The 27,447-nt window shown below is 40.0% G+C and overlaps 1 protein-coding gene across 6 annotated transcripts in view; it reads left to right on the plus strand.

The window, feature by feature from the left end:
• Rnf13 (ring finger protein 13) overlaps nucleotides 1-24,212 on the plus strand; it is a 120,652-nt gene extending 96,440 nt beyond the window's left edge. For 5 of the 6 annotated variants that reach the window (XM_087633611.1, XM_087633615.1, XM_087633598.1 and 2 more), the window contains 3 exons: nucleotides 10,454-10,547; nucleotides 22,036-22,116; nucleotides 22,581-24,212. In XM_087633611.1, coding sequence (XP_087489737.1) covers nucleotides 10,454-10,547; nucleotides 22,036-22,116; nucleotides 22,581-22,942 — 537 coding nt within the window. In that variant the 3' untranslated portion in view covers nucleotides 22,943-24,212. 6 annotated transcript variants of the gene reach the window in all.
• Nucleotides 24,213-27,447: the final 3,235 nt, after the last annotated feature.

Genomic DNA, 27,447 nt, shown 5'->3' on the forward strand with positions numbered 1-27,447 from the left:
TGGTTGTTGTTCTTTGGGAGTTTGGTTTGGGGAGGGGTTACTAGTTTAGCATTCACTTGGTAGGCAAAACTGATTATCATGTGAGCCCAAAGTCTCCATTGATCCTGGCTTCCTAGTACTGAGATTATAAGTGTGTCTTATCACGACTAGGTTATTTTATGTGGGCTCTGGGGATCAAACTCAGGTGTTTGTGCTTGTACTTTATTGACTCAGCCAGCAGTTCTCAACCTGTGGGTCAAAACCCCTTTGGGCAGGTATATACATAATGATTCATAACAGTAGCAATGACATAATTTTACGGTTTGGGGTCACCACAACATGGGGAACTGTATTAAAGGTCAAAGCATTAGGAAAGTTGAGAACCACTGGACTAAGTTATCTACCCATTTCTACTGTTTCTTTTAACAGTTTTAGAGTTTCAAGTCTAAAGTCTTTGGTCCACTTAGAGCTGATTTTTGTACAAAGTGAACTAAAAGATCTGGTTTCATTCTTCTGTATGTGGATAGGCAATATTTCTCGCACCGTTTGTTAGAGGCATCTTTTCTCCAGTGTTATTTTTAAAACCTTTCTCTAAAATCATGTGGTGATGATTGTGTGGGTTTATATTTGTGCCCTCTGCTCCACTCGCCTATTTGTCTGGCTTTATACCAGAGCCATGTTGTTTCTATTGCTATAGCTTTGTGGTATAACTTCAAATCAGGTTTGATGATAATAAGATGCCTCCAGCATTATTTATTTTGCTCAAGATTTCTTTGGCTTTCTGTTTTGGGTTTCCATAAGAATTTTAAGTCCTTTTTTCTTTTTCTGTGAATAAGAATGGTCTTAGGATTTTGGTAAGATTGCCTTGAGTCTGCAGAGTGCTTTTTGGGATGACCATTTTTCACAATGTTAATTGTTTAAGTGCTTTATTTTAATACTGCTGTGTGGTGCATGCACACATGTATTCCCTGAGCCTTTCCTTCTTATCTCAGCTCCTATCCTACAGACTCAGGCTGGTTTCTTGAGTGTATCCCAGCAGTCTTGGATATGGCCATGCCAAGTTTTTCCTTATGGCATTTCAGTACCATTTGCTCAACTGTGTCCTCATCCCTTACATTCTCTCTTCTGGGTGCTTTCCACTGTGTGTTCTCTTTCTTTCTCGAAAATTTCAAATATTTCTATTTAGTCTTAAATCTAGATCTCTTTCTGACCTTGTTTATATCATTATGATTTCTATCCATATTTTATTGGTTATTTTATTTATTTACATTTCAAATGTTTTCCCTCTTCCCAGTTTCCTCTTCACAACCCCCCATCCCATCCTTCCTCCCCTTTGCCTCTATGAAGGTGCTCCCCCACTAATGTCTCCCATTCTTGCCTCACCACTCTAACATCCCCTTATACTGGGGTATCAAGCCTCTACAGGACCAAGGGCCTCCCCTCTCAATGATGTCAGATAAGCCAGCCCTCTGCTACATATGTAGCTGGAACCATGGATCCCTCCATGGTAGTCTTTGGTTGGTGGTTTAGTCTCTAGGAGCTCCGGGGAGGGGGGTCTGGTTGGTTGATATTGTTGTTCTTCCTATGAGATTACAATTCCTTTTAGTTCCTTCAGTCCTTCCCCTAATTCTTCCTGGGCTCAGTCAGATGGTTGGCTGTGAGTATCTACATTTGTATTGGTCAGGTGCTGGCAGAGCCTCTAAGGAGACAGCTATACCATGCTCCTGTCAGAAACCAATTCTTGGAATTAGCAATAGTTGGGGGGTTGTCTGTAGATGGGATGGATCCCTAGGTGGGTGGTCTCTGGCCTTTCCTTCAGTCTTTGCTCCATTTTTTTGTCTTTGTATTTCCTTTAAATAGGAACAATTCTGGGTTAAAATACTTAAAATGGTTGGGTGGCCTCATCCCTCAACTGAGGGCCGTGCCTATCCACTGGATATGGTCTCTACAGTTTTATCTCCCCTTTGTTGGGTATTTCAGCTAATGTCATTCCTGTTGGATCTTGGGAGCCTCTTGCTTCCCTGCATCTGGGACATGCTAGTGCCCCCCCCCCCAGTTACCCATCCCCCACTGCTACATATTTCTGTTCAATTTCCTGACCCCTGTACTTCTCTGCTGTTTCTTCCCACACCTGATCCTGCCCCCCCTTTTTCCTCCCCTCTCTCTCCCAGTACCCTCCCTCCCTCTACCTCCTGTGATTATTTTGTTTCCCCTTCTAAGTAGGATTAAAGCATCCACTTTCTGATTTTTCTTCTCTTACTGATTTTCCTCTCCAGGTTCTGAAATGATTAATCTGCATGTTTATATTGTATTTCAGGTCACTAGTAATTTCTACTACTAAACTTGGAATTTTCTCTCAGCATTTTAACTAACTTTTAATTCAGGGGCTGAAAAGTCAGGATATTTTAATGGACTCAATGTTATACATTTGTATGTTTACATATCTAGTTTTTATTTATTTATTTTCCTTGAAGACACCATCCCCATTACTACTCAACACAGAAAACAAACAGTATTAAACCTTATAGGATATAGAAATATATTAAAGTAGATTGGTTAGATCTAGCCCACTTAATCACTGATGATCATAAATCAGTGGTGGGGAGACTAATTCTGAATGTGCTATGAAGAACTGATTTAGTTAATTATAAAAATGATAAGTGAATGAAATGAAGAAAACTGGGAAAAGGAAAAATGGAGGAGAAGCAAAAGACAATTAGGAAAATAACATAATAGAAGGGAATTGAAGAGAGCATGAGGTCACATACAACTCAAGATCATAGATTTTATAATCAAGGCAGAGTTGGAAAACAAAGTTATTTAAAGAGATAAAATCTAAAAGCATGGGTGGGCACGATGGCGCAGGGAGTAAGGATGCTTATACACCTGGTAATCGGAGCTTGTTCCCTGGGATCCACATGGTAAAAAGAGAACCAATTTCTGCATGTCTGATTTCCAAAACAAGCACACACACTAAACAAAAATAACAGATACATGTGGGTTTTAAAAAAGATAAAATGGTATTAAAAGTATATCAAGGGGGATGGAGGGGAAAACAGTGGGAAAGACAAGGCAGAAAAGACAAGCATTATCTAACAGATAAGCACAATGGCCAGCTTTCTCCAGTGCAGGCAGCAGAAGCTCCTCCCTGTGCTCCCAGCACCTGGGGTGGGCTCACGGGCGAAGACAAGATCATCTCTGAGACCCATCTGGCCATGTGTATGAGCTCCAGTTGTCAGTGTGAGCCTCTGACTCAGACAGACAGACAAAAGACCCAAACCACACACCACCAACAAAATCCAAAAAGCCCAAAACAATTAGGTAGATATTGTTTTCTATCTCTGGCTTCCTCATACATCATATACATGCACCTCGACACACATGTACACACACATAAACGTATATATACACATGCAGAGAAAAAGCAAAGAAAAATAGGGAGCATAGCAGGCCGTGGGGAATGGAGTATTAGAGTCCTTACTATTTATATATACGTGAGGTGTGGGAGGATGTGGGGAGGGTCAGTTGAAGTTGTAGCCTCCTGTCTTTCATGTGATTTCTGCTGGTGTTGAGCCCGTATTGTTGGGCACCATATGTAGTTTTACAATCCCAATTGAATGTTCCTGGGTGGGCTGTGCTATCAGCCACCTTCCCAGGTTCTCTTGGATCCATGGATGAAAGACACTTGTACACTAGCTCTTTTTAACTTACCTATCTTACTGTCTCAATGGCTAGGATCTTTTAAGCCTCCCATGGCTAACATGACCATACTTTTACTCCTAGCTCAACACCTCTAAATCTTCCCTCAGCTTAGTTGCCTGGTTTACCTTATGTGAAGCCCATTGGTTTTGCTGCCCAAGATGGTTTTGGACTGCCCTTCCCTGGGCCTCTTTGCCTTTCGGCCTACGTTTTAGAAGATCTCTGCAGCTCTGAGTCTGCTCTGGCTCCCCCCCTGCAGCATCTTGATCCTTCCCCCCTACCCCCTCTTCCTCTCTTCCTCTCTCCTAGCCTAGCCTGTGGGAATCTGGATGGTCCACCAAAAGTATCTCCATTAATAGAACTTTCTTTCCATATCATAGACCTCTGCTGGTCATAGTTAGCTTAGTGGTCTTTGGGCTTGGCAAATTTTCTCAGTCTTTGAGACTCGAAGGTTATATTAAAGAGGGTGGCTAATGCTCTAGCAGGGGACATCTCTCCGAGTGTCAGATGCATAAGTAGCAGCTACAGGGTTGAGATGTGTACAGAGGAAAGAGCTGCGTTCATATGTACAAGATCTATGTACTGCTCCCATGCTGTGGGGTGCATGCCAGAGCTCTTGGGTTCTGCAGTAATGACCAGCAGCAGGTAGATAGGTGAGTCAAGAGTCGGAGCCCACACTCAGAGCTATCAGACTGTGTGGTTATTTCCACTGATGAACCTGTCCAGCCACCAAAGGTGGGCTTATTTACTTAACATCCCCCGAACCAACCCTCCTGTGGCCTACAGTGTCAGCTTGTCAGCATCTGTCCTTCCTGCTTTTTTAAGTGCTCCAGAGCCGAACCTTGTGACATGATAGCTGCCTGCCTTGTGGCTGTCTGTTCTCAGGCCTCCCAGTCTAGCTCAGCTTTAAATATAGATTCACTGGCAAGAACTCACCCCTACTCATAGGGTGATAAATGGGGTTTCTCTCTATTACCTCACTGGTTGCCAGAGGTACCATTCTTACCTAAACCAGAGACGGCATTTGAAGTCTCGAGGGCTGTAAGCCCCGGGGATTAGGACAAGTCTCCTCTCCCCAGAGTCACTCAGCTTCGTTATTGGCCCTGTCTTCACACACACATGCACATGGCTGCAGCTCACCTTTTCTCAGTCGCACCCATCTCTTCCTTCCTCTTCCTTCCCATTGTTTCATTGGTTCCCTCACTGCCATTCCGAGTTTCTGAGGCTGACTTCTACTTTCTTCCTCTGGAATCAGTCTACTCTTTCTTCTCCTGATGTCTCCTTAACCAGTCATGTGTAGGCAGCTTAAAGTCCTCCATTTTTCCTTGGAGGCCTCAGCTTCTTACTAATTATATTTTTTAAGAAGTTATTTTCAACATAGTACGATAGTGGTCTCTGTTATTCATATCCTTCGCTAACAGTTTGAAGAGAATTTCTGTCATATGTGGAGTAAGTTCTCTTTATATTCTTGGCCATCTGTGCCTTGCATTATTGTTACATGTTTATATGATTTGTCTTTCCATGAAGTAGACTTGCGTTCTGCGTCCATAATAAACCAGACTCACACTGCTTTGAGATGCATATGTACACACACACACACACACACACACACACACACACACACACACACACACACACACAGTGAGCAAAATACATACAAATTCTTTCTTTTTCTTTTCTAGGTAGTTAGTTTGTTGTTGAGACAGAGTTTCTCTGTGTAACAACCCTGGTTGTCCTGGAACTCACTTTGTAGACCAGGCTGGGATTGAACTCACAGAGATGGCTACCCCTTTACCTCCTCAAATACTGGGATTAAAAGCATGCCCCACCACACCTGCCTGAAAATGCCTTTCTTCTTTTTCCTTAATTAACTTTTATTGCCCTTATTTACACTGTTGTCCCTTAGGGCATTTAGGTGAAGTCTTTTTTTTTTTAAGATTTGTATTTATATCTTTTATTTTTGCAATTATAATTTGATCACGTCTCCCTTCCCTCTTTTCCCTCCAAACTCTTCTGTATACCCTTCCCTACTTTCCTTCAAATTCATGCCCCCTTTTAACAAACTAATTGTTATTCATGCCTATGACTATACATATATATAATGCATGCACACACACATATAACCCTTATATTCCATAGAGTGCTTCTTCTATGTATGTTTTTGGGCTGACCATTTGGTATTAGACAAACAACCGGTGTGCTCTTCCATAGGGAGGACCACCTCTCCCCTTCCCAGCTTTCCTCACTTGCTCATTATTGTGTAGCTGCATGGGCTTTTGTCATCCAGTTTGGTATATTTATTGTAATTACTTTGTTCAGCTCACATTTGGGCAGGTGGACCTTCTGGTATTACTAGGAGACACGACCTCACAGCACACGTCCTAATTCTTTAACTCTTAAGAGTCTTTTTGCCCCCTCTTCTGCAGTGTTCCTGAGACGTAGGTGAAGGGGGTGTTTGTAGATAAATCAATTGAAACTAGGCTGTACAACTCACTGAAATGGCATCCTTATTGGAAGGCATTTCCTTTGTTTCCCTTCAGTCCTAGCCTTTTCCTGCTCATCTGCCATTTCTGTCTTAAGAGAGGATAATACTGCATAGTACCTTTACAGGAGTGAACAGGTATATTGCCTATACTTCAGCCTACAGCATCTCAAGCTGCTGTCAGGTATTTGAGTCCTCCAGGTTGTCTAATGCTGCTCCAGTGGAAAGCGTGCTCTTTCTCCTGTGAGTTAGGGTTCATCGTCCTCTAATAATTCCTGGTCTCTTCCGTGCTGCTGAGAGTCTAGGTGGTAAAGAGGCTTCACCAGAAACCTGTTACCCTCCGGGGGTTGTTTTGTGATCCATGGATTACTTTATTAAAGTTTTACATTTCTGACATTTTCAGTATCTTTTTATACATATTTCTAATTCAGTTGCACTATGATCAGAAAACACGTTATGAATCCTTAGGTAATATTTAAACAACTGTTCTGTGACATCCTTTTGTAGTAAGTTTTATAAATGCTGTTCACATACGTGAAGAATGCAGTTACACATCCATTTAAGTTTGTGGATTTGTCTAATTTAAAAAATAGAAATCACATAGCATTAAGTTGACATATTTAAAAATGCAGTTTAATGATTTCAGAATTGTGCAGCTTTGACGATAGTTGTCTGTTGTTTTGCATTCTTAGGTTTTCTAAAACAAAGCTAAGCAACAGAACACTATTCTTTTTTCAATTTAATCTTTTTTTTTTACAGTCCAGACTTTATCCCCCTTCTTGTCCACCCTCTGACTGTTCCACATCTCATATCTCCTCCCCCCATCTTCATAAGGATGTCCCTCCATCCCTCCAACCCTCTACCCCACCAGACCTCCCCACTTCCTGGGGCCCCAGTCTCTTGAGGCTTAGGTGCATCTTCTCTGATTGAACTCAGACCCTGCAGTCCTCTGCTGTATATGTGTGGGGGCCTCATCTCAGCTGGTGTGTGCTGCCTGGTTGGTGATCCAGTGTCTGAGATATCTCAGCCGTCCAGGTTAATTGAGACTGCTGGTCCTCCTACAGGGTGGCCCTCCTCCTCAGCTTCCTCCAGCTTTTCCCTAATTCAACCAGAGGGGTCAGCAGCTTCTGTCCATTGGTTGGGTGCACATATCTGCATCTGACTCTTTCAGCTGCTTGTTGAGTCTTTCACAGGGCAGTTATGATATAGGCCCTTTTGTAGAACACTATTATTTTTAATTTTCTGATAGCCAAATTCAGCAAAGTAAGAAGAGATTAATTTGAATATTATGTTTTTAAGTTTAAAAATCTTTTGAACCCTCAAAGCACATATATAAGTGTGGTCTTTATCTTTCAGTGCTGCATCTTGTAGGCTGCTGTCTGTCTGTCTATTCTGAAAGCCTCACTTGGGGGGGGGGGGCTGTGCTTCAAGTGCTCGCCTGTGACACAGAGAGAGAGCTAGTGCAGCTCTACTACTTAATGTATTTACATTTGTGTTTGACAGAGATATAAATCCCTAAGGTTTTGAACTCATATATTGCTCCTATAGTTTTAAGCTATCTTGCTAAATATTCTTTTTACTCTTGTTTTACTGGGTACATGGCTTTTACTTTAATATGTTCACATGTATTCCCCTTGTCCCCCTTAATAAACCTTAAGGTATCTTTCAATTTTAACTATATCTTGTAAATAGCATGGAATTGGATTCTTTTCCTATTACATGCTTCCTTAAAAATTGGTGAACTTATGCCACTTACATCTATTATAGCCATATGTATTTGGATTCATAACTGCATATATTTCAGCTTTCTTTTATGTAAATTTGGAGTCCATAATTTTTCCTTTCAATTTATTGCTGGATTTTTTTCTTTTTAGAGTCAGGATTGATGAAAGGACCTTGTATAAACAAGTCAACCATTCTATTACTGAGTTATATACCTAGCCTCAATAAAACTGTTATTTTTTAATGTTTTAATGGTTAATTAATTATTTATTAAGGTATGGTTGACATAAAATAAACCACACATTTTTTTTATTTTATTTTTTTTTATTAACTTGAGTATTTCTTATATACATTTCAAGTGTTATTCCCTTTCCCGGTTTCCGGACAAACATCACCCTCCCCCCTCCCCTTCCTTGTGGGTGTTCCCCTCCCAAACCTCCCCCCATTGCCACCCTCCCCGCATAGTCTAGTTCACTGGGGGTTCAGTCTTAGCAGGACCCAGGGCTTCCCCTTCCACTGGTGCTCTTACTAGGATATTCATTGCTACCTATGGGGACAGAGTCCACGGTCAGTCCATGTATAGTCTTTAGGTAGTGGCTTAGTCCCTGGAAGCTCTGGTTGCTTGACATTGTTGTACTTTTGGGGTCTCGAGCACCTTCAAGCTCTTCCAGTTCTTTCTCTGATTCCTTCAACGGGGGACTTATTCTCAGTTCAGTGGTTTGCTGCTGGCATTCGCCTCTGTATTTGCTGTATTCTGGCTGTGTCTCTCAGGAGCGATCTACATCCGGCTCCTGTCGGTCTGCACTTCTTTGCTTCATCCATCTTGTCTAATTGGGTGGCTGTATATGTATGGGCCACCTGTGGGGCAGGCTCTGAATGGGTGTTCCTTCAGTCTCTGTTTTAATCTTTGCCTCTCCCTTCCCTGCCAAGGGTATTCTTTTTCCTCATTTAAAGAAGGAGTGAAGCATTCACATTTTGATCATCCGTCTTGAGTTTCCTTTGTTCTAGGGATCTAGGGTAATTCAAGCATTTGGGCTAATAGCCACTTATCAATGAGTGCATACCATGTATGTCTTTCTGTGAGTGGGTTAGCTCACTCAGGATGATATTTTCCAGTTCCAACCATTTGCCTACGAATTTCATAAACTCGTTGTTTTTGATAGCTGAGTAATATTCCATTGTGTAGATGTACCACATTTTCTGTATCCATTCCTCTGTTGAAGGGCATCTGGGTTCTTTCCAGTTTCTGGCTATTATAAATAAGGCTGCGATGAACATAGTGGAGCACGTGTCTCTTTTATATGTTGAGGCATCTTTTGGGTATATGCCCAAGAGAGGTATGGCTGGATCCTCAGGCAGTTCAATGTCCAATTTTCTGAGGAACCTCCAGACTGATTTCCAGAATGGTTTTACCAGTCTGCAATCCCACCAACAATGGAGGAGTGTTCCTCTTTCTCCACATCCTCGCCAGCATCTGCTGTCACCTGAGTTTTTGATCTTAGCCATTCTCACTATAAACCACACATTTAAGTTGTACATCATAGTAGAGTTTAGCACGTATATAGTTACACATATATATTCAAACACACACAGGTATACTATCACTATTACAATCAAGATGAGATGTCTATCACTGAAAAATTGTTTCTGTTCTTTAGTAATCCCTATTTCTCTTTATGTCTCCTTTGACTCACATGCCTAGATAAGCACAAACCTGATTTTATTCACCATAGTTTGTTAGATTAATGGACTTCAAAGCTGTGTGGTTTTTTGTGTCATCTCTCAGCATACGTTTTGAGATTTACGTAAACTATTAAGTATATTGATTGTTTATTCTTTTTATTTCTGAGTTGTATACATGGACACCAGAAGAGGGCACTGGCTCCTCTGGAACTGGAGTCACAGGTGGCTCCATGGTCATGTGGGTGCTGGGAATGAGCCTGGGTCCTCTGCAGGAGTTGCAATTGCAAGTGCTCTCTCTTAACGACTGACTCACCTCTCTAGCCCCAGCTTCTCAACCGTTTATTACCAATTAAAGTATTTATAATTTGTAGTCTACTGATTGTATTATTGCAAACCCTAGTTCTAGAGTATTAGAATGCCATTTATAACTTTATATCAGTAAATAAAGGATAAAGTCTGGGCCGGCAAATGGTTTACAGGGTAAGGCTTGTTGCCAAGTCTGGTGACCTGAGTCTGACCCCTGGGGCTCAGATGCTAGAAAGAGAGAACACGTTCTTCCAAGATAGCCTCTGACTTCCACATGCTCACTGTGGCACATGTGTGTGTGCACATATACATAAGAAACTAAATGTAGTAATTTTAAAAAGTTGAAGTTTATTTAATAAGAAATTCAAATTATAATATAAAATTAACAAATCACTTTGAACTTAATGGTTTAATTAATAATATTGTCATTAAAAAAATAATATTGTCATTAGGATTAAAATAAATTAAATTGGTTTTACAGCAGCTATCCAGAAACTTAAAAGAGATTTTTTTATTTTAGTGCCAATTTTTATTTATATATTTAATATCTGACTTGTCTTTTTTCTTTCTTTCTATCATTAGATTACAAAATTTGTTCAGGACAGACATAGAAATAGAAGAAACAGACTTCGCAAAGATCAACTTAAAAAACTTCCTGTACATAAATTTAAAAAGGGTAAGTGAATATTGTTGTTTCCTAAATCTTAACATTTAGTGTTTCAGAATACATGATGAATATAATTACTTAATACTACTTTCTGAGTCTCTACTATATACCATTCCTAACACTCACTAACTAACATTAATAATGAATGTTTGGGAAAGATGTTTTTATGCCCTAGTACTCTGGTAAAGGCAGGAAGAAGGAATGGGATTGGCAGAAATCTTAATAATTTCTATCAGAAATTTCTATACTATCAGAGAAGAAATACTTTCTTGCACCAAGGTAGTCTGCCCTCATCGACATTCCTCCTCATTGACATTTCCTCACATTCTATGCTATATGCTGCTATACTGTGTCCTTAAAACCATAGGTAGCTATTACGTGTTTTCATTTTATATGTCATTTAATTTTCATACTAATATGGAATGGGTACCGTTGTTATCTTTCCATTTATGCACAAGGAAATAGAGGTTTACAGAGGTTTGAACTGTACTGACAGAGCTGGAAAGGAGTCTGGGATTTATACTACAGCCAGTGCTAAGCAAGCTTCACATGGAGGTGTATACTTGATAATCATTGTGGCTAGTATTTATCAGACTACATTTAAAAAACAATAAAATGTTCTGTTTAAAGACCATTTAAAGAAGGTAAAAATAGGAAAGGCATTAAAACAGAGTTCTAAAGGCTGGAGAGATGGCTTAGTGTTTAAGAGCACTGGTCACTCTGCCAAGAGAACTGGGATTCAATTCCTAGGACCCACATGGTGCATACACCCATCTGTGAATGGTGTAGCCCAGGAAAACCTAACACCCTTGTGGCTTTCATGGGCATCAGACATGCCCATGACACGGTGGGTGTTGCCCATATAAATAAAATAAATAAAAGAGTGAATGAGTAATAAATAAAAATCAAAGCTTCATTTTCCATATAGCTAAATGTCTTATTACCATTTATAATTTTATCTTATTAAAAATATAACAATAAAACCTGGAAAAACATTGAATTTCATTTTTCAAAAGGACATAGATGCTATAAAACAGTAAGACATGTAGGGTGAGTTATTTAAAAGTTGTTTATAGATCAGACCCAGTATGAAAATCTACCTCTAGAGATCACTTTTGAAAACGCCATGTTTTTGAATAATGTGACACAATCTTTTACTTGAAAAAGTTTTTTCATATATTCTGATCATGTTTTCCTCTCCTCTAGACCCTCCCACCTCCTTAATAACTCAACTCCATGCCCTTTCTTTCTTTAAGCAAAACCCAAACCAAAAAAGAAACAAATGGCAAGCAGCCAGAAGTAGCACTTAAATTAAATAGTAAAAAGTCCACACATGCCCTTTTTTCTTTCTCTTAGCATTCTTTAATCTTAGCTCTTAGGAGGCAGAGACCACCATGAGTTTGAGGCCAGTCTGGTTTATACAGTGATTTCCAGGCTAATGGTACATAGCAAGGCTTGTCCCAAAACACACACACACACACACACACACACACACACACACACACACACACACACACACACACACACCAAAAATCTAATTTTAAAAAGCAGTTGGTTGTACCCATAACAATCACGTCACAGTTGCACCAGTATGTTCAGCTTGCCTGGTATGTTGTTAGTACAACCCACAGCATCCACATTTAAGCAGACTACCAGCAACAATTCTTCCCAGAAGTCTGCATACTCTGATACTATAGCGAAAATAGAGTGGACTTTCAGCTTGGTCTTAGCCTCATTTCTCCATGTCCTGCAGCCAAAGTGTGTGTCATCTTTAGAAAGAGGGTCTTACCGTCCAAGTCTGATGTGCAGACAACATAGTGGGAATAACCTTATGGTGTGTAGGGTATCAGGGGATTGATTCCTCTGCGAACAAGGCACAGGAAGGCAACCTACTCCTGGGGTTAAGGGTTTTACTTAGCAACCTTACAGCTCTTGGGAGTATCCTTTTCTACCTATGTACAGTGACTTTAGTCAAACACTTAAGAGATTCTACCATCTCTTCAGGTACCTTTCAAAGTCTGAAAGGCACCAAGGCTTATAGCACTGGCAGACAGCAGGTAAAACCTCTGTAGGCCTTCTATGTCTGCTGCTGCTAATAAAGCATCCACAAGGGCCGATACTGCACCAAGAGACCCTAGAACTGCGTGTTATACAGCAGCAGAGATGGGGGCACCAATCCATCCAACTCTGTAACTCACAGCCGTCTGGGCTCCTTATCTTGCTGTGTTGCTGCATCTTCTGTGAAGCCTCTGTGCACCCCCTACATATCCAGCAGTCTTGGTGAGGCCTGCTGTGCTGCTTAGCCTGGATCAGCCCCAAGGGGAAGCAAGAAGAAATCTGTGCCTGCCACTGGGGTTGGCTCCCCAGGTTTGATAAGTCCAGGCTCACCGGCTAACCTGTGGCCCTTTTTTTTCATTGGCACAATTTGTTGCTTAGACCCCCAGTCTGGGCAAAGTCTCCAACCCCAGTGTTGTTTTGTTTTGCTTGTTTGCTTGTTTTTTGGTAACAGAGAAGTGCATACAGAATACTATGGAGAGAGAGAAAGAGTGCACGCATAAGCAAATAACTGTACAGCCCTAGGGCAAGCTTAGTATTTTTCATCTGCACTATTTTTTATCACTTATATTTTCTCTGAACTGTTCTGCCCTCCAGAAACTAACACAGAATTTGTCTTTTTGTTAACTTTTTACTCAGGAACTCTAGAGACAGGTTTTCCACACTGATCTTCTGAATGGCCCAGATAGACCCTTTTGTTTGCTTTACCTTTGTCAGCTCCTCTGGATTGCTTCATGACTTTATAAATTCCATTTGCATGCTGGCCTGCCAGTAAGATCTACCAGAGCCCCTTCGATCTTATGAAGATTACACTCTGCCATGACGGCCTGCAGATCCACTAAAGCCCTATTCTAGTCCCAAGGTCATTGCTGAAAGGAGGGAAAAAAAAAAACCTTTTTTCCTCTTTTCTACATCCACTTTAATTTATTTGGGGGGCAGGGGTGGGTTACAGGCTCCACAGGACACATGTAAAGGTCATAGGACAACTTATAGGAGTCAATTCTTGCCTTCCACCATATGAGCTTGCAGATCAAACTCAGGTCAAGGAAGGGGCTTGGTGGCAAGTGCCTATTATCTGCTGGGCTATGACACTGGCTCCCAACAACTTCTTTTTCTTCTTCTTTTTGAATAGGTAATGAATTTTATGTATTTCCCCAGTGTATCTGTGTGAACTATATGCATGCCTGGTGCTCACTGAAGTCAGAAGAAAGCATTAGATTTCCTGGAACTGGAATTATATAGGCTGTTGTAAAATTCAGTATGGGTGCTGGGAGCCAAACCAGTGCCTTTAAATAGCATTCAGTACTTTCAACCCCTGAGTAAGTCTTGTCAGTCCCAGGCCTGCACCTTCCTAACTTCCTGTTGAAACTGTCCTATCAAGCACCACATAGTTATTTCTTGCTGTCCAGTTTGCTCCTGCCCACCTTCCTTTCCCTGTTGTCTTCCCGTCCCTGAGACTCACGGAACCCTCAGCCATCAGTAGCATGTGCTCCTAATGACTTGTATGGGCCAGTCCCTCAGAAACTGATTTCTTCTCTATTACCTCAGATTATCCAGTCTTTGTCTTGAGGATGATGGTAGGTGGCTATAACTCCGTGTCTCCATTTCCATGGCACTCATTGACCCCTTCTGTGCCTGTGCCACACAGCATCATAAGCCAACTGTCAGAGGACACTGGTGTTCAGTCTTCCCAAGTTAAGCAGGTCAGATGTATTTGGTGATTAACTCCAACAAGAGCTCTTTGGCAGAGATCTAATTTGTGCTCTTTCCCTTGCTTCCTGCCAGCTCTGAGAAACAGAAGGCAGCCAACACCTTCATCTCCTTCTCCTTTTTCCAGCTTTCCTGCCAGATCAGAGGATAATTCTCATCGACCTTTTCCCACTGTAAAGCTCAGCCAGTTTCCTTCAGATAACTGAGCCTTAGTTACGTATCTTACTGCCCACAGCAACCCATGCAATATCTGTGACAAACTGCATATGATCTCATATAACCTGGGCTGTCATGGACTGCAACATAGTCCTTAGTCCATCAGCTGTTGGGGAATGAGATGGGCCTGTGTTCATCAAGGAGGCGTGGCCCCTCATACTGCATAGAAGATGGCCACTCTAAGTGGCTCACTCTCAGGTGGCTTGGCCTTGGTTTTATGTCTTATCTCTCATTCTTGGGAACACGTAATTGCCACAGCAGCAAGGAGGCACACCACAGAGGGAAGTCATATCACAGAGGGGAAATGGCTATATCAAGATTACGGGGTTGGGGATTTAGCTCAGTGGTAGAGCGCTTGCCTAGCAAGCACAAGGCCCTGGGTTCGGTCCTCGGCTCAAAAAACAAAACAAACAAACAAACAAAAAACAATCAAGATTACCCCCCACATATACTCCATCCACAGACAGATCACTCAGTTACATTTATCATTCATAATATAGGCCACACTTCTCTGCAACTCATCTCTCAGCCACTATTCAGATGCCAATTGCTTGTGCAACATTTCCTGGGAAAACATGAAAATATTTATTCACCCTAGATAGGGCCTGGATGAGAGACCAAATAAATAACTTACTCTAGCTTGCTGAACCAATAAATTCTTTAGGGTTACTTATAGGAGTATGGGTGACTCAAAGATAGTCACATCCCTGTATAGTGCACCCCACCATGGGTAACGGCTCAGAAAAACTGCATCTCTCAATGCTACACATAGCTAGCAGATAGCTCCACTAAGAGTGTCTCATCTCTCCTATAATTGTTTATTGTTTCATAGATAACCTTTGAGAAAGGCTATACGAACTTTTAAGTCTTATAAGCTTCTAGAATATTGAGTCTTAGTCCTCCCTGCAAGAATTTTATAGTTCAGAGGAAACAGCTACAGACCACTGTTTGTAAAAATCCGAATGAATAATTTAAGAATGAATTGACATGGATCTATAGGTATCTTAGTTAGTTTTCTGTTACTGTGATACAGTACCACGACACAGCAACTTACAGTTTCAAAGGGAAGAGTCTATGGTGGTTGGGAAGCATGCTAGCAAGCAGCTGGCATAGCAGTAGGAGCAGGCAGCTGAGGGCTTGGGCCCTGCTTAGGACCAATCACCCGTGAAAAAATACTTTTAGGATAGTTGGTGAAATTTGAATTTGCTTTGAGTGGTATTAATAAATTTAGATGTTAAGAAATTGTCATTCATTTTCATTAGGCATGATAATAGTGTTGTGATTATGTTTTTAAAGCTCTTACTTGCTACGTATAGTAATATTTAATAGAATGATGTCTCAATATTGGCTTTCAATGTTTTTCAAGTAGTGACATATTTTTGTATATGTATGCTTTAAATTTTTTCTGATTTACAAATATGTTAAGGAAAGCAGTGGCATGCTTACATGTGTCTAAGTAGATCCAGAGGTCAGCGAGGGATGTTGTACTAGGTTCAGTCTCTTTTACTTTAGGAATCACAGATCACTAGAACTCCCAAGGCATCACAAATCATTTTGGTTCTGGTTCCTCAGTTCTCTCGTCTCTAGAGTTCAGCATTTCTCATGCTTTGTATGAAGACGACATTCACAGGAGGGAGGCATACAAGTAGGTTACAGTAATGAGTAAGCCAGCGGTCACTGTTCTTTAGTTGGCCAGTGTCCCGCCAGCATGATATCGTGGAAAGAATGAACTGCAAGACCTCATTCTACCACTTGGATGTGACCTGAGAATGTCTGCTATGCATCTTGCTCAGTCATGAGGGAAGGCAATGCAAAACTGTGTCTTTTCACATATGGGGTGTCTGTGGCCTGAAAGTGGACAGTCCAGTGCCATAGAATGTAGAATCTCTGACGTCCTGCAGGTCAGGTGAGCTCCGGCATGTCTTAACTTCTGTAGAAAAGAAACCTAAACGTGCCATCTGCAGGGTGGTTATTTCTTTCAGTTGCCAAGATTGATTTTTTTCCCCCAGTTACACTTGTAAATGAATGTGTGCCTATCACTATTACAGACACATTAGAAAACTTTAAGGAGGAAGCATATGACCCAGTTTTGGAGTAACTTTCAGGACAAATATAAGTTTATATATAGCTCCATATAAAAGTGTGGCTCCCTGCCATAGTACCACGCTTTGTACGGTAGTGAGTGGTCCGCTGAAAGGGTTGCCCTAAAAGGGTTGTCTAAATGCACGCACGCACGCAGACACGCAGACTATAGATAGGCTGTATAGAGTGGTTATACCAGCTCTAAGGATAAGATGTGCTCCCCAAAGTGTGTAGACCAGCTCATCATGCTTAGTTATCTTACTAATTTTGAACTAAAACAAAAGTCTGTATTGCTTATATGGTTAATTGTCTCCTAGTCTCTCTCCTGTTCTGATTCCAGGTAACCTCTTACTAATGTCAAATAAAACACCTAAATATCCATCAAAAACGTTTAACTTTTTATTTTCTGCATTACCTTTTATTGCACCCTAGGCTGTGAGCAGTGTGTGTTGATAAAGTTTCAGATGGTGGGGATTACATCGTTTCTCTTCTCTTCATTCTTGTTACTACGTTATGTAAGCCAAGCTACCTGTTTTTTATGTGAGTCCCGAAAGGACCAGGCAGTGGGTTAGTCTTAGAGTCTCTGTGTTCACCTATATAGCTCAGGCCCATGTCCTTCAGTTCTCTGATAATGGGTTTGTAACAACATGTTTCAGTCCACTGCCTCCTCTACTTGAACGGTTTCAGTCATCTTGGTATCTAGAGCTTTTCGTGATCTGGCTCAAGTATATTCATTTAACTTTACCTTCCACTCCTATTTATTACTTACTCTCATGATTCTGAGTGTTTATTTAAAAATGCCTTATATTTGTTTACTGTTCCAATGATGTCTTTTCCTTTTCAAAATTCAGTTTGCACTTAAGGCCTTATTTTAATTCTTCTTAAAAAAAAATCTCTTCTTTAACACCCATCATAATGAGGTCTTCACGCTCGGATATCTTGTCAGTAGACACAATATCTAGTTTACAACTGTATTTGATTATGTCTTATACTGTCTTCAGAGTTGGATGACACATTCAACATGTAGAATATGAAGCCAGTCTCTTTCTATCAGGCCCTGTCTACCACTTCCCAGTGCTGCCATCCTGGGGAACAAATTTTAAAACACAGGCCTTTGGGGAACATTCAAGATCCACATGATAGCATGTCCTTTGCTAGAATGTTTCTACTGGGATGTTAGTATATTATTATCAATTTCTTACCAATGAACTTTTTAGAAGGAAATTTATGTTTATTTTTATAGTTACTTTACTTAAACTTACATTTAACTAAACTCAAAGATAATCTAGCCAACAAGCATAAATCATTTAGAAACATCATTTATCCAAGAGCCTTAGATGTACTGAAGTCGAGTAGGTTTTTTTTTAAACTTTCTTTATATTGCAAAGGAAATACTGCAGTAGAACACTAGTATTTCAGGGTGTGTGTAAATAAAAAACATAGGCTTTGTTTTTATGTGTATGTGTGTTTTGCCTGCATGTAAATATGTGTACCTCATGTATGTAGAAACCAGGAGAGGGTATCAGATCCACTGGTGTTGGTGTTATAAATGGATGTGAGGCACCAGATTTTGCTGGGATTTGAACCCTGGTAACCTCTCTAGTCCAGCATATATATAAATTTAGGTGCCCTGAAGTCAGCTCTGGGAAGTATTTTACATCCTAAGTTCCTAATTAGGAAATTTCCTAATTTCCAGATGGCTGTTAAACTTCTGGACTAAGGAGATAGCTCAGTGGGTAAGGCACCTGCCAAGCAAGGGTGAGGACCTGTGTTTGAATATGTACCACCCCCACCAACCCTTACCGCCAAAAGCCATAAATGTACGGTTTTAGTTCTGACACTCCTCTGGCAAGATAAGAGGTGGAAACTGGAGAATCCCCAGAAGCTCACAGGTCAGCTAGCCTGGTGTATGCAGCAGGGAACAATTGATCTGTTTCAAACAAGGTAGATAACAAGCACCTACATTCAAAGTTGTTCACATACATACATCCATATGTACATACATGCATATATACATACATGCATACATACATACATATGCACATATATACTAACAAAAATATACATACTAAAAAATTCTAGGTACTATGAGTTAAAGGGGAAGAAGACAATAAAACATAATGACTAAGATAACGAAGACCTTGAAGTAGAGAGCATTCTGGAAGTCTGGACTTCCCTGTAGGGTTAGATTTTTTTAAAACATACTTTAATAAGGATTTTTAAATGCATTAACCACCCTTTTAGCCCACCACCACCAGAGGTAGTGGGAAAGAAAGGTTAATAGGGCAAAGGGGGATATGAACCTCTTTAGAAATCGTTCTTTTGGGTGATGCCAATATTCCTTGTCAGGATATCAGCAGTTCAGTTCAAACAAATCAGCACTGGTAGCCGGATCCACTAGCAAATACCATTCACAAATCAGCAACAGTTTGATCCAGAAGAAATCAATCAGCCACAGTCAGTGGAAACGGCCAGCAACAGCGGAATATCCTGAGAAGTTCTTTGGTTCTTTGGTGTGTTTCTCTCTATGAAATCAAGACAAATGATGTTCAGCAATGAAGGCAGACCAATGCCACAGCATGGTCAGCAGAGAGTGGCAAGGGGAGCCAGTGCCACACAGCACTGTCCACTGTCTGTTGGGTTACATTTCTACCCTTTCCAAACATCACGTCGTCTCTGCAGCGTCCACTCTATCAAAACATATGCTTTCTTTTCAGGCAGCTTCTAGAAAAACACCATGTGTCTGTTTCTCAGCGAGGCATCCTCTCATAAAACAGTTTCCAAAAGAGCACCACATGGCCCAGTTGAGTCTCCAAAGAAACCAGAAATCTCCACTTCATTCCCCCATATGTTGTGTGAGATCTTACACAGTTTCTTAATGTTCCCTTTATGCATTGTATTTAGTGTATCGATGTGTCAGGTGCACATATTCACAACAGGGGAAAAAAGAAAGAGAAAATACTTAACAGACCGATGTAACAAGACTCAAAAAATGGTAGACTTTACTAACACAAAACAACTTTTTAAATAAGTTGTAAATAAAGTGAAATTTTCTCTTATTTAAGTTACCAGGCTCCTAACCACTGTAGCTGAAAAGTTGTTATTTTCTAAGATAACACATGTAAAAGATTTTTTTATCACAGATTAGCAAAGAACAACATAGTACTTTATAGTGATTACTTTAAAATATGGAATAACTCTTTATAATTTTTTACTACTTTAACTTAGTTACTAATGTTTTAGTTTTTTATAATTACTTTTGCCATCATTTGCTTTTTACTGACAAAAAGGTCTGTGCGTCCTCCTCACTGTTTCCCATCCCCAGTTTTAACCACTCTGACTGGGGATGAGGCGTGAGGTCAGGCTGCAGCCAGCTCTTCCATGTTCTAGTGCGCTTAACCCATTCAGTTAAAATCCTATATTCAAAGTTCAGGCGATGCTAAACATTTAAATGTGTAACTTCCCCAAGTAGTTTCAACGAACACTGCCACTAGCTCAAGGTAGAAGAGTTTATTTGATGGGGATGGCCTTCAGTGTTCCGTGATAACTAGTATGTCTACCACTCTGTTCTTACCAGGATGAGATCTAGGTGTGTGTTGTGTGCTCTGCTTTTGCATTATCTCTGTGGAGCACACAAACACCTCAGCATATATGCATCTTGGCAATTTTTGGTTTTGACTCGGAAAAACTGATGTATAATTTATGTCTTATAAAAGCTATATATCAAATAAATAAACTTACAAGATGGGACAAGCCAGTTTTCTCACCATTTCACAACTAGTCCAGGACTACAAGGACTTTCTACAGAACATACAGAATAGTAGGCTTTATTCTGGTCCACAATCACAAACTATATCTTTGAGCCTTATGTACAAAGTAAGTATTGTAACAAAAAGTGTAAGATTAATATGAAGTCAGCACTTGGAACTATGCATAGGACATGAAAACTCAATGGCTCTAAAGTAATAAATCTACACATTTAAGTATGACCCAGATCACAGCTACCTTCATTAGTTTCTTTGGTTACAAATTATGACTAATGCAATGGCTTAAAGCACTATAAATTTATTTCTTATAGTTCTGTGCAAGGACTCTTGTAGTCATCCTGAATTCATGTGAAAAATTCAAGCCATTCTTCCTACCTACCTTGATCCTTGTTAACCACATGGCTTCTAATAGGCATATTACCAGGTAATGAGACTAAATGTTTGACATGTCATGATAATATCAGCTGGGATTTAACTGCAAATGTATTCAAACTCTACTCTCAAAATCCATGTTAGTGATCAATCTGTATAATTATACGTTATCATAAATATGTTAGAGCTCTTTAATATTTCTGGTTAAGACCTGTCCAATCAGTCTGACCAAACTCGACATGTATACACATGAATCTGTTAGAGCATATTTCGTAGTGACAATACAGTAAGCAAAATACTAATAAAACAAAGTTACTAATTTCATTTAAAGCTTTCTATTTTGGATTCTTCCTTCACTGTTTAAATAATTAGAGGACACTTGGAAACAGCCATTATTCCCTTTTATGTATGATGCCCATCCTGACTATCTTCCCAGATAGCAGCTTTATTTCTAACACCTTTCAAAGTTATTCTTGCTGTGTAGGTCAGGTAATGAAACTCTCTTTTGTTTCCTAAAGCTATCTTTTTAAGAAATTTTTTTGGACTAAACTAAAACAGTCATTGATGCGATAAAATATTTTTAAATCTACCACCCAAAGCAGCTGTATTTAGAAGAGTACCTTTCTTCCTTTTAATGTATCCTTTGAATCCCAGGAGAGTTGTGAATTAAGGAAACTAGTTAGTATAGGGCAATAAACAAGAGTAAGGCACAGGAGCAATGCCTTTCTTTTCTGTTAAGTAGCAGGTTAGTAAATACCTATTTCCCTGGTCATTTGTTTGCATTATCAGCCTCATAACACTATAGAATTGGTATATATTGGTTATTTGAAGCCAAGTGTCTTCATGTCAAATATATTTTAATTAACATTAAGTGTTTGAATGTTTTAATGTGCTTTTGCATGTGTGTGTAGTAGGGTAGGGATGTATGCAGTCAGTGCACTCCTACTTAGCATTCCTCTATTCGGTCCTACCACCATCCCCCAAATTGTCTTTTAGTGTAAAATATTTCAAAACTAACATTTGAATGCTTAAGTAAAACACTAATGTAACTGTGATTCCTATGAAAATCCTTGACAAACACAATCAACGTAAACAACTCTGACAACTAATTTTAATTGCCTGAGTTGAGTAAAAGGCTAATTACTTAAAACTTCAGGTTCCTGAACTTGAAGTAGCTCTTTGAACTAGATTAAAAAAACAAAGGCATCATTTAGAGAGAATCAACAAACATTTACAATAAAAGTCTGTAAAGTTTTGATGGCTCTGTGACATTTTTATTTACGTTTCTGTTACAGGAGATGAGTACGACGTGTGTGCTATTTGCTTGGAGGAATATGAAGATGGAGATAAGCTCAGGATCCTTCCCTGTTCCCATGGTACGAGTACGCACACAGTGCTTTGAGTTTGCATATAATTCGATTTTGAGTTCTGTATAAAGGGAGAAGGGAGAGCAATGCCACAATAAAGGATAGGTGTGATTCTATATAAATGCACTAACTTCTAATATGCACATACAATGTGAACAGATCACTACACTAAATAAACATAGCAAGAAATTAAATGTAATAGTCTCTTCATACTCTAGTGTGATGCATACTTGCTTAACTCAAGAGAAATATCGATGGATCTTAGTTTCTATGTGTCAGTGTCATCCTTTTGTGTTGTGATAAGAAGAAAATATTGCATAAAATACCAAATTTCAGCACCTGTTAATACTGAGGTCATGTACTTCTTCATAAAGAGCATCTTATGCCCTGCTGAACTGAATCAAGCGTTGTATTTGAAACTAAGTGCTCTTAATAGAACTGTTGTACTGAAGATGTGTATTTTGCTTCAACAGCTTATCATTGCAAGTGTGTAGATCCCTGGCTAACTAAAACCAAAAAGACCTGTCCAGTCTGCAAACAAAAGGTTGTCCCTTCCCAAGGTGACTCGGACTCTGACACAGACAGCAGTCAGGAGGAGAACCAAGTGTCAGAGCACACCCCTTTACTTCCACCCTCAGCTTCTGCCAGGACCCAGTCATTTGGGTCTCTATCAGAATCCCACTCACATCACATGACAGAGTCTTCAGACTACGAGGACGACGACAATGAAGAGACCGACAGCAGTGATGCAGACAATGAAATTACTGACCACAGTGTTGTGGTCCAGCTGCAGCCTAATGGTGAGCCGGATTACAACATAGCAAATACTGTGTGACTGACTTTCAGGTGGTTGGTTTATTTCCCTTAAAATGTTTATTTAGGTATATGATTTCATTTTTTTGCTCCCTTTAGAAGTTTCTATAGAAATAACTTACTTTTCAGTTTTCTAGTGTAATCAAGTCCTGAACCAGGCTATTTGATCTCTGATACTTATGTCCAGTGGTATCCAGCCACTCTACTAACCAGTAACAGACTGGTGCTGTAACTCAGGCATCACTTTAGCTCTGGGGATGACGAGATGTAGCCAGGACACTTACAAATCCTCAGTGTAGCTTGAAACGAAGCCCTAGATCACAGTATGCAGATGTCCTCTTACACACGAGGTCTGCCAAGGTCATCTAGCATGAGCTAAACAACTCTCCCTTTCATAAAGTTGCCTCGTGCTGTTGGGTTGGCACATGTCCCTTCTGACAGTCCCTCGGTGTCATGATGAATGCGTGGCAACAGCAGTTTATTTCCCTTCACAGTACCACAGAGAAACTAAAAGATGTCACCTTCCTTTCTATTCCCGAGTAGTTTTTCCTCATAGGAAAGGTCTAGTGTTTGTTGACTTCAAGTGCTTTGTTTTAAGGTTTTCAAAACCACTATAGTGTTATGAGTTTGATTCCACAGGAATGTCTCTGGACCTCACTTTCCATATTTCAGTATACTTTTGTGTTGTGATTAAAAAATGCTGCATCAAAAAACTAAATTTCAGCACCTGTTAATACTGAGATCTCATACCTCTTCATAAAGAGCATCTTATGCTAACTAGCCCTGCTGAACCATGTGCAGAGGAAATTGTTCAAGTATTGGATTTGAAAATAAGTGCTTTTGTTTAATAGACCTAATGTATTGAGGCAATGTATTATGAAAAGCGAAATTATATAACACTGTAACTATGTAGAAAATATACTTATATAATCAGAATGCTAAGACTTTTTATATGGCCTTGTATGATGAGAGCTTCAATGTTAATAAATGTTTTCCACTTTAAAAGCCACAAAGTATTTGTTCTGATGAACTTTTATCACGCTTGCCTTATATGCAGGGTGCTATAAAGGAAAATGATAAAGGTCATTCATCACCTTAGGATTGATACAAGGTTACTTACGCATTACAAACAGTTAGGCTTTTCCACCAAAATTAACACTGTAGCCAAAATCATCTCCTATCTCTTCAATAATGTAAACTAGGGTATTTTGTTGTAAATTGTGATAAATTCTTTACAGTAGATTCATCTAGTGACATGGAAAATTGAATAAAATCATGTAATATAATAAGTATATCAGGTGTATGAGCATTTCATTATCTTTTTAAAGTGGTGTATTTTAAGAGAAACATAACACTAGGAAAAGAAAATTCAATTTTTAATTGTTTCTCTTTAAAAATTTTATACTGTTTGTTTCTTTGTTATTTGTTTGTTTGTTTGGTTAGTTTCCTTTGGTTTCCTTTGGTTTCTTGAGCCAAGGTTTCTCTGCATAGCCCTGGCTGACCTGGAACTCACTCTGAGTTAGGCCAACCTCAAACTCAAGAGATCTTTCTGCCTCTGCCTCCTGAGTGCTGGGATTAAAGACCTGTACTAGCACCGCCAGATCTTTCTGTTTCTTTTTAAACATTATTTACTATAGTAATGAAAGCAACATGGTACTGACACAAATATACATAGATGAACAAACCAAACAGAGAACCCTGTAAGCTCTGAGCTTACAGCCACTTGATTTATAACAAAGATGTTACAAATACACATTGGAGAAAGGACAGCATCTTCAACAAATGGGGCTGAGAAAACTGGGTATTCATATACAGAAGAATAAAACTTAAACCTTATCTCTTACTTTGCACAAAAACCAATTCCAAATATAGCAGAGTCTTGAGTGTTTGTTAGAACTGCAATTCTGAACTACTAAAGGATATAGATATAGGAATAAGTAAGGACTTTCTGCGTAGGACTCCAGATGCTCAGGGAATAAGGCCAACAAAGGAAAATGTTAATAAGTGAAAAGGCAGCCTATAGAATGGAAGAAAAATCTTTGCCAGACATCTGATATCATTTTGATGTATATATAAATATATGGAGCTTAAAATCAAAAATGGAAACAACCTGATTAAATAATGATCTAGGGAACTGAACAGAGTTCTCAAAAGAAGAAACAAAAATATGTAATAAATACTTTAAGTGTTCAACATCTTATTCAAGCCTGAATGGCTGTTGTCAAGAGCAAATGATTGCAAATGCTGAAAGTACTGCGGAGAAGGAAAACGTGTTCACTGCCTGTGGGAATGTAAACTGAGCAACCACTATGGGCATCAGTGTATCTCGAAAACCAAAAAGCAGGACAGTGCTGTATGACCCAGCTGGACACATACCCAGAGGGTTCCATACCCTACAGCAGAGGTACGTGGACCTCCATGTTTATTGCAGCTCTATTCACAATATACAGGAAATGGAACAGCTTAAATGTCGGTGAATGAAGAATAGATAATGAAAATGTACATATATATACAATGGGATTCTATCCAATGGTAAAGGTAAAGAATAAATTCACTAAAGTTTCAGGAAAAAATGGAAGATGGATCTGGGAAATAGCATACTGAGTTAACCCACGGTCAAGAAAGACACACACTGTATGTCCTCCCATACAGCAGTGTGTTTAACATTAAGTGCTGGTAAAGGCCAGAAAGCAAGGAATGCATGTGGAAGGTGTGTGTGTGTGTGTGTGTGTGTGTGTGTGTGTGTGTGTGTGTGTGTGTGTGTTTTAGGATTGAACACAGGGGGCATTATAGTTAAAAGGTGGGGGATACTAGGGATAGGAAGGTCTGCACAAGAGGAGGGGATGGGGGAATAGGGTGGCAGGTGTGGAGGAGGAAAGGATAATCAACACTAAGGATCTATAGGAAACCTACGTGCTTACGTGTTTTATAAACTTATTGGAACAACAAAAAAAGATTGGTCACAGGTATCCTCTATGGATAGGTAATGTTCCTCCCCAAAGCCATGGAATAAAGGTATGGGATACTTCCTATGAATTGTTGAATGGTGGCGAGGGGAAGGAATTCAAACAATTCAGTTCAAGGTCACCGATACTGACCTTGGTTGCCCACTTGAACCTGATTAAGGCTTTTGCTGGAGACATCACATTCTCTGGTCACGAAAGGAGTGAGGCTGGAGCAGAGCTGGAAGATTCCTTCACGGTGCCAGACTACTGAGTAAGGAAAGTCATTAATGCTGCTACTCGGCTAACACCCAAGAGCTGTCATAATGACTTGCTAGGGAAGGTGTCTCCCCTTAGGAAATCGTGCCGACTACTATGGGGATACCAACAGTTTGAGGCCTGCTGTACAAGAAGGAAATTGTGCCTGGTTCTGTAAACCTAGTTAAGAGTCCATGGCTGGAGAGATCAAAGGCCTTATATACACCCTACTACTGTTTTACTAAATCTTCATGTTAAATTGGCTTACAAATACTCATGTTTATATCTATATATTGGTGGTGCCTAGCCTTCACCCGAGAAACTTGAGAGCAGAGGACAGAGGTTAACAGAAATCCATCAATGCCAAAATGTTGAGAATACATGACCGTGGTGTGCTCAGTTCTAAGCAGAGCAGCCAGGATCACTTCCGTCATGGCTCAGAGAACATCCTGGAAGAGAGTTTGGAAAGAGGGTGCCTAAAAGCCAGAGAATGGGAGAAATCAAAGCAAACAGAGGACTCCTACACATGGCATAGCTGTCATTCATGAACTCCCTGCAGCTGTGGTTCATCTGCACAGGACTGGCGCAGCCACAGTTTATGATGGATTGGGGAGAGGGCCCCTGAAGCCACATGCCTCCCTGAGGGAATACTGGCATTGGAAGAGGTATAATTTTCTTCAGTGGTGTGATCTCCCCTACAGTCTCCTGAGCCATGGACTCTTGACGCGGAGTTTGCAGAACCAGGCAGTTTCTTTCTTGAACAGCATGCCTCACATCAGACACTAATAAGCTGCAATACAGAAAGCTATCTGGGCATGCCACTTCTTTAATCCCAGCACTGGGAGATAGAGGCAGGCTACCAGGCAAGACTACATATGAGACCTTGTCTCAGAGTAAGTTTTACTATGAAAAAATGAACTTAGTTTCAAAATCTTAGTTAAAAAGAGAATTGTTCTTAATGTACAAATTTATATACAAAATATATTTCTGGCAGTCTGAAAACTGATTGATAGAATTCAAACCACCAGTTCAAAATGAATAAATGGGATAGAAAAAATTTACACAGAGGCTATCTGGTTTCAAGATTAAAGTACTTCCAGGTCTTAAAACAATGAAGAGTATGTCAGTGACAAAGGTGACAGGATTTGTTGATGTTCAGCCTGGACAGGATAAACCATCCACAACTCCTCGTGCACACCAGCTGCTGGGAGCTTGACAGACACTAACAGTGATACATTAAGGAAGGCGAGCCCACTGATTTTCTGGTAATCCCTTTGAACTACGACTGGACAGTAACTACCCAGAGCTTTGGTCTCCTTGTGGAGAA

Source organism: Rattus norvegicus, chromosome 2 (assembly GCF_021556685.1).
Source record: "Rattus norvegicus strain SHRSP/BbbUtx chromosome 2, alternate assembly SHRSP_T2T, whole genome shotgun sequence".
Lineage (NCBI taxonomy): Eukaryota > Metazoa > Chordata > Mammalia > Rodentia > Muridae > Rattus > Rattus norvegicus.